The 7,943-nt window shown below is 37.1% G+C and overlaps 2 protein-coding genes across 2 annotated transcripts; one reads left to right on the top strand and one right to left on the bottom strand.

Moving 5' to 3' along the window:
• Positions 1-687: 687 nt before the first annotated feature.
• Positions 688-1,882, bottom strand: LOC103944459. Its single transcript, XM_048579414.1, has 3 exons — positions 1,630-1,882; positions 1,071-1,449; positions 688-976 (listed from the first exon to the last, which is right to left on the bottom strand). Exons 1-3 carry the CDS (start codon positions 1,880-1,882, stop codon positions 688-690), a joined length of 921 nt encoding a protein of 306 aa, XP_048435371.1.
• A 1,005-nt stretch (positions 1,883-2,887) lies between these two features.
• LOC103944428 (aquaporin SIP1-2) lies at positions 2,888-7,437 on the top strand. Its single transcript, XM_048579386.1, has 3 exons — positions 2,888-3,677; positions 3,998-4,270; positions 6,948-7,437. The coding sequence occupies exons 1-3, from the start codon at positions 3,381-3,383 to the stop codon at positions 7,101-7,103; spliced, it is 726 nt and encodes a 241-aa protein (XP_048435343.1). The 5' UTR covers positions 2,888-3,380; the 3' UTR covers positions 7,104-7,437.
• Positions 7,438-7,943: the final 506 nt, after the last annotated feature.

Here is a 7,943-nt window from a genome sequence, read left to right as displayed (position 1 = left end):
CAAATGAAGGAAATCTCAGATAGGGAGAAAATAGGTTTGAATTTGAATTCATGATGAAGGACCTCAGCAAATACACTCCAGAGAGGAAGAAGTTCTTACGTGGTAAGCAAAAGGAAATTATGCGAAAGTCTGCCTCAAGGAGTATGCTTCAAGATGATGAATCCTCTGAACCCTATATCCCAACATTTCAACGAAGTCCATCACCAAGTGAAGATGTTGATATGATTGTTAAGTTTATGTAGTGTATGAATTATGTGCTTTATTAATTAAGTTTATTAATTGTCGTTGGTATTAAGTTTATGTAGTTTATTAATTATGTGGTTTATGAATTATCGGTTGTATTAAGTTTATGTGGTTTATGTACTTTATTAAATTTATGTCTTATTATTCCACACTTTGATGTAGAATAGATGCCTTCAATAATTCAACCTCCATTCAATAATTTATTCAACGTACTAGAGAAAATACTTTGCACAAGAAGACACTTAAATTTATTACTAGAAAATAACAACATAGTACACTTAAAATTATTGCATAAATGCTTAACCAACATCATCAACGTTCACCTTCTCGGTGCCATACATACTCAACCAAATCCTTGCGGAGTGTGTCATGACATTGAGGAGCTTGAATTCTATTTAAATATCTCTTATACTCACTCAAGGTGACCATATCCTATTGGGTCTCCTATGTGGTTGGAGCGAGATATTCAACATCTCTTGCAATAGCTCTCGCATGTGTTGGTTGGTCATCATCCACATCTTCGTCTGAATCTTCTTCAATTTCGATGTACTTATCTTCCACAATCATGTTATGCAAAATTATGTACGTCATCATGATTGAATGGAGGTCTTTGGACTGCCAAAATTGTGCAGGCCCTCTAATAATGGTCCATTGAGCTTGTAGGATCCCGAACGCTTTCTCCACATCCTTCCTGTAAGACTCTTGCCTTTGCGAAAATAATTTCTTCTTTGCACTATTGGGATGAGAAAACTTATGACAAAGGTAAACTAACTAGGATAAATACCATTAGTTAGGTAGTAACCTAGCTCATACCTATTACCATTTACCTTGTATCGAAATTCTGGTGCCCATCCATTGACAACATTATGGAACAAAGCAGAAGACCAAAGAACGTTGATATAGTTGTTTGATCCAGGAGCCCCGAATAAAGCATGCCAAATCCATGTGTCGTAAAACGCCATAGCCTCGAGTGTGATGGTTGGCTTGTCATGACAGCCTTTGAATTGGCCAACCCAAGCAATAAGACATTCTTCCACTCCCAATGCATACAATCGAGACTTCCTATTATGCCAGGGAAGCCTCTTTTGTCTGCCTTGCGTAGAAGCCTCTTCAAGTCTTCACGATTTGGGTTGCGGAGGTATGTGGCTCTATATATGCCTTCAATTGCCTTACAGAAGCGCTTCCGGTTCTCAATAGCAGTACTTTCTACAAGTTGACAATACTCGTTAGTTGAGTCTACAGAGCACCCATTAGCTAGCATGTGAAAAGCAAATGTGAGCTTCTGATGAGGTTATAAACCTTGTCAGCCTACGACATCTAGCCTCCTTGCAAAGTAGTGGTCATGATTGACAACTGCATTCAAGATGCTTTCAAAAAGCTCTTTACTCATCCGAAACCGCCTCCGAAAATCATGAGCAGGAAATCTCAGACACTCGATGAAATAATTTTTCATCATTTGGTCATGACACTCTTCTTTATCACGTTGCACATATGAACGCCCCGTGACAGAACTACGATGGCTAGATTCACCATGGTGCTCAGATTGCATAAACGAGTTGATAAGTTCAACTTTGGCGTTGAACAATTTTGCATCCTCAATCTCAATCCTTGCTTGGTATTGTGCCATCTGCATTGCCATGCTACGCCTTATTTTATCACCCATTGATGAGATATTGAGGATTTTTAGGAAACAAAAACTCTTTGAAAGTTGAAAGATTGGTCAATATAGAGGATGATTGAAGGTTGAAAGGTTGTGTGATCAACAAATATTGGACATATGTTTTATATAGAGGATGATTGATGAAAGTTGAACGGTTGGTGAAAGTTGAAAGTTTAGTGTTGAACGGTTAGTGAAAGTTGAAAGTTTGGTGTTGAACGGTTGGTGAATTGAAAATTTGGTGTTGAAGAGTTGGTGAATTGAAAGTTAGCCCAGGGTTGAAAGATTGATAAAAGTTGAAGGCTTGCTTTGTAAAAAATTTAGTGATTTTTCAATATTTATCGGAATTTAAATTTTTTTAGATTAAAATGTTCATAAAATTAATTTACTATAGTCTACATATTTATTTATTTTTAATTTAATTTAAGAAAAAAATAGCCTAAGTTCATTCTTTAATAATCCCGAGCTAAAATTTTAGGCAAAAACGGTTGAAGTAGAAAAGCTGTTTCTAGGCTAAAAGCTAAATTTTCTGCGCTAAAATATTTAGCTTTTAACCCAACCATTGGAGATGGTCTAACTTTACATAATATTTAAATTTTATAATAAATATTTATTTATGTATTTATTTATTTTTCATTTTATCTTTTCTAAATGTTTAATATAAACATGCACTTATTTATATATTATATAATAAATTTATTTATAAAAATAAAAATCTGTCTAGTTTGTCTGAACGTCTAAGCCCAAATCTGTCGCTCGGCTATCGTGAGTGTTTTTTAAAATCATGATCATAATAATGACCCAAATATAAGGGTCTTGTTTTACTTTTATCTCAACCCAAAAAGTTAATCATCCATATTTTCCTTAAAAAAAAGTGAAGAAGTTTTTGATGTGTTAATATTTTTATGAATAATATAGAAATTAAAAACAGAGGAGAAAGAGAGTAAAAAACATTTCTAACGGTTTAAGGAGGGAGGGGTTGTTGTGAGTGATTGGTCTCGTGGTGGTAAATAGCGTGCAAAGATTTGGAACCCTATTCTGCCTCCTGCCTCTGCCCGCTAAACTCCAAACTGCTAAGGAAGATCTCCTCTCCACCACCACCAAAATTATCATCTCATCTCCTGGAATTTGATAATCGATTCGGATTACGGGATTTGGGATTAGGCACATCCCTCTCTTACAATATAATAATATTTTAGAGATTGCCCATCCATCCCAGGCACTCATTATTATCAATTATTTATTTTTAATTTATTGTTGTAAATTCCAATGGCAATTGCTGCTGTGCTGTGTTGTGCGTCGTGAGTCTTGAATCTTAAATCTTGAAGCTGGAAGAAGAATTCTATGTGTTGATTGCTTGACGAGATAATCACCAAGGCACAACTCAGAAGAATTGGCTAGACTGCTACTGCTAATCTATCTATCTTATAATCACAACAGACAATTGGACCAAGGAAGGAGGAGAGTCTGACTCTGAGAGATGGGTGCGATCAAGGCAGCAGCTGGAGACGCGGTGCTGACCTTCTTGTGGATTTCCTGCGCATCCACGCTTGGCCTACTCACGACCCTTATCGCTACTGCCGTTGGCGTTCAAGCCCTCGCCTGGCCCCCTCTCTTCATCACCACCTCCCTTGTCTTCCTGCTTGTCTTCGTCTTCACCTTCATCGGAGACTCCTTGGGCGGCGCCAGCTTCAACCCCACGGGCACTGCCTCCTTTTACGCTGCCGGCCTTGGCTCCGACAACCTCTTCTCCATGGCCCTCCGCTTTCCTGCCCAGGTGAGGATGTAACCGCTCAATCCTGTTCCTTCCTTAATCATAATAATTCAGTTGATTGATTACTCTCTTTATTCGATCTTTACTCAATCTGTGTTCAATTCAATTCTTTCATTCCATTTTTCATATGAAAAATAATTCAATTTCAATTGGCTGCTCTGCTGTTGCAATTTAACTAACAGAATCTACTCTCTCTTTCAACAAAGAAATTCACTTTTATGCCTCTCTCTCCGCCCCAACTCCGAACCATAATATGTGTATAAACGAAACCCAAAATGGTATGCTTAAGTTTAACGTTGGACTCTACACCTTCCATTCCACAGGCTTTGGGTGCTGTGGGTGGAGCACTGGCCATTAATGAGGTCATGCCGCAGCAATACAAGCACATGCTTGGAGGCCCTTCCTTAAAAGTTGACCCGCATACTGGCGCTATTGCTGAGGGGGTCTTGACTTTCATCATCTCCTTTCTTGTCCTCGTAATCATACTCAAGGGTCCTCGTAGCTCATTTCTCAAAATGTGGCTGCTCGCTGTGGTTACTGTTGCATTGGTTGTTACTGGTTCTGTGTATACCGGCCCTTCAATGAATCCTGCCAACGTAAGTAAACCATGTCCTTCTTTCTTTTCCACCCATACCATATATATTCCTTGCACTGGTAGGAATCGTATTAAACTTAATACAACATCACCATTATAGTGAGGATTACACTTTTACCAAATGTGTCTATTATGCTATGTGTCTTCTTTTTGACCGCTTGTATTGGCGATTTATATCATACAATGCGAACTTATGCTTGAAGAAAATTTATTGTTTTTACTTGTCGATTCTTTGCTTGCAATTTTCCTACTATTAGGAATGAACCTTGCATACGGTGATGAAATATTTTGTATTGTAGTATTGAGTACCCTACATCCCTTTGGTGAACACAACATTGCTATTATGCTCCTCGGCTTTATGTTTTGATTGTAACACAGTTGTCAATATATGATCTATGGGATACATGGAAGTATGAGAATGATATCTTCCTATCTGTAAACAGGATAATAGACACAAGTACAGTAAGAACAATATAGAAGATAGTGATAGGAAATAGAGAAAAAGAAGAAAAAAGAAACATAGACCCCCGGTTGCCAGACCCTTTCCCAATTTACTAGGTGAGGTCTTGAGTGAGAATCATAATTTCCCCATTGAAGTTCCTTTTGGCTTCCATCATAATCCCCTTCCATTTTTTTCTAATAAATCTTTTAGTTATCACATCTCAATTTTCCTTTTGAGGACTAAGAACCTCACCTTTCTTTTTCCCACATTTGTCTGGTGATCCCTCTTCTCTAAGAAATCTCCAGCCAACGTGCTTTTTGCACTTCTGAGGGGAGGAAGATGGAGGCTTAAATATAGGAACATGTTTGTTTTCTTCTAATCGATTAAGTACGAATACTTGACATCTTATAGAGTTTAGAAAACTTTTTATATCTGTTTCTATTTCTATTTCCACAATCCGTTATGGCCAACCTTCCATCATAAGTTTGACAAAGAGAACCCTTGATTTTATCCTTGACATCTTTCCCTTTCATGGCGTTAGTTGTTTCAAAATTCCGAGGATAGTAATATCTCTTTGCAAAACTGAGAAAACATTGAAATTTAGTTGTTAAAGTAAATGTGCAATGTTTCCTTATTCTTTATAATTTCCTACCTTCCTTTATATGAAACCATTTTCCCATTTTGAAAAGTCATGTCGCAAAAGGTTGTAGGGCTTGGTGGAGGCCCTTTTTTGAGTCCAACTAGGTGAAGCGGATTTGGGGATTTCTGGGTACCAAAAAAAAAAAGTCAAGGCACAAAATGATATAATTTTCTCAAAATATTTAACCATGTCAGTGGTTTCTAGACGTTTACAGTTTAAACAGGTGCAGTCGGGGTTTATGAATGAAATGCAGATTGAATAGTCTAGTGTGAATGCATTATTATTGTCTACTTGGGATGCTTTTTTCCCACCTATTCTTCTTGGGATGAAGAGAGTAAGATGTATTAATTTGCGTTCTTACTTCAGTTAAAAAACGCCACTGTTCTGTACATTAAGCACAACCCAAGGAGAACATCCCGTTAGGCATATATTTGAGTTCTCTTGCAACTGATGATGATTTTGCCTCTCCTTAATTTTGAATTTATATTGCTTCCCTGGTCATTTGCAAGCAAAGCCGTTGTGTCCAACAAAATCATTGATCATTGAAAATACTTAAATCAGACTGACAGATGATTGAAATGATACTGCTATGAAATGATGATTTCTTAATCGACAGAAAGATGTTGGCACTTAGTTTGGAAAAGTTTTGTGATAAAGTATATGGTAAGCAGGTTCAAAAGAGACAACCTAAATCATACTGATGAAGTTTTAGTTTAGGTTAACTAGCCTATTTTCCTACACTATCTATTGACCTCATTGAAGGGGATACTGCGTCGGTTGAAGAGGACTGTTAGGTTTGTTGTCATCTCCTACAGAATTTAATTTTGGATTATTCACAGTACCACTATGGATATATGAGAAGGTCAATACCAGTCTTATTTTCATTCCCATGGGATGTGATTTTTTCTCTCTCTTTTTTAACATAAGACAAGTTCAGATACTAATGGTCTTCCCAAACAAGCACATTTATGCATAAATGCTAACTCAACTCAGCATACAAGTTTTGATCATTTGTTGTATTCACACAGTTGCTTATACGGTAGGTTCTCTTTATAAAAGGATACATGTGCTTACAATCTTGACCATTTGAAATTTGGATTGGTCAAATCTAGACCTTCCATAGTTTAGGTATATTCTATAAGTTTTGTTGGTCTTAAGCCGAATGAGCATAGACTGATCGATGATTCATTGTTTTTGCTATTCCTTTGTGGGAAGAGAAGGCAGTTTTTTTTGTTGAGTTGCCAGATTACTTTGCATGGTTACTAGTGGCATTTACCCCCATGGTGTTTTGTCTGATTGAATGGTTTTTAGAATGTGAGTTGTCATTTTATGATGGAATTGCATTTATGAATGAGAAGCGAATGGCTAGTCTAGGAAACCAAGAACCCTTCAGGTATGTGTTGGAATTGAATTATTTATCATCATCTTTTTTTTTTTTGGCACAAATTATGCCTCTCTTTTCTTGATCTGCTCCTGCTAATCTTCGGTGTCATTTGTTTTGAGAAAAAATATGAGATGGTTCGTTTAGTTGTTCAATTATGGAAGCTGTAGCATGTCTAGAGCTCTTACAAAATGTATTACTTGTGGTCTTTGCAGGCATTTGGTTGGGCATATGTAAACAATTGGCACAACACGTGGGAGCAGTTTTATGTTTATTGGATTTGCCCCTTCATAGGAGCAATATTGGCTGGTTGGGTCTTCCGTGTGCTCTTTCCTCCCCCACCTTCCAAAAAGAAGACCAAGAAGGCCTGAATATGAGTCTCTGTTTTTGGTCAACCTGAATATAATTCTGGTTAGTGTAGTTTTTTCAGACATTTTCAATCAGTACAGTAGATAAACCTTAAGCTGTATTGAGGACTGACCTTAGTGTTGGTAAAAACAGTCTTCAAATTGTGGATCAAATAAAATTAGCCGTCTAGTTACAGAAACGAAATGCGCGCATGTTGCGTTGGCAATGGTTTTAATTTGCTGTGTTGGACAAGAGGTTAATAACTGGGTTGGATTGCAGTCCTCGCCAACCGTACAGTTCCTGTCATTCTCTTTTTTATTGATATATTTTTCTAAGGCATTTGGAATTTTGGGTTAATGGATTCTGGACTCTTGAATGAAGTAAACTAATACTTTGCTTTTCGAACTTGGATAGTACTAAAAGGCATAGCGCAGCGCTTGTGGTCAATCTGATCATGTGCGTTTGTGTACCAACTAGAATTGTTACTTTGTTCAGACATCAAGGAAAGCCGGGGGAAATTTAAATAGTAAAAGTTCAATTACTGATATAGTCCAGTGATATGATTTTCTATTTGTAAGTGTGTGATCTTAGATTTGAGTTTCTTGATGACCAGTTCGATATCATTTTATTCTCCACCCTAAACGTATCTTTGTAAAAATGAACATTATAGAGTAACCAACCATTTTACATCCTGTAAAGAAATAACCTGCCCACTTCTCAAGGTTTTCATCCTTTGATTTTGGGGATTTTGGCCCAGACTTTACCATTTCTTATCATTGCTCCACGACAACCTGTGTCCCCTTACAACTATTGGTTTGCTTTGATGTCCGTCACCCATTACAATCGATTATCATTCTCTAAAT

This window comes from the organism of the source record quoted next, unplaced genomic scaffold, assembly GCF_019419815.1.
Source record: "Pyrus x bretschneideri cultivar Hongxiangsu unplaced genomic scaffold, Pyrus_bretschneideri_v1 Contig131, whole genome shotgun sequence".
Taxonomy (NCBI): Eukaryota; Viridiplantae; Streptophyta; class Magnoliopsida; order Rosales; family Rosaceae; genus Pyrus; species Pyrus x bretschneideri.
Note: the sequence above shows the minus strand (reverse complement) of the source record. Positions and strands in the feature narration are given on the sequence as shown.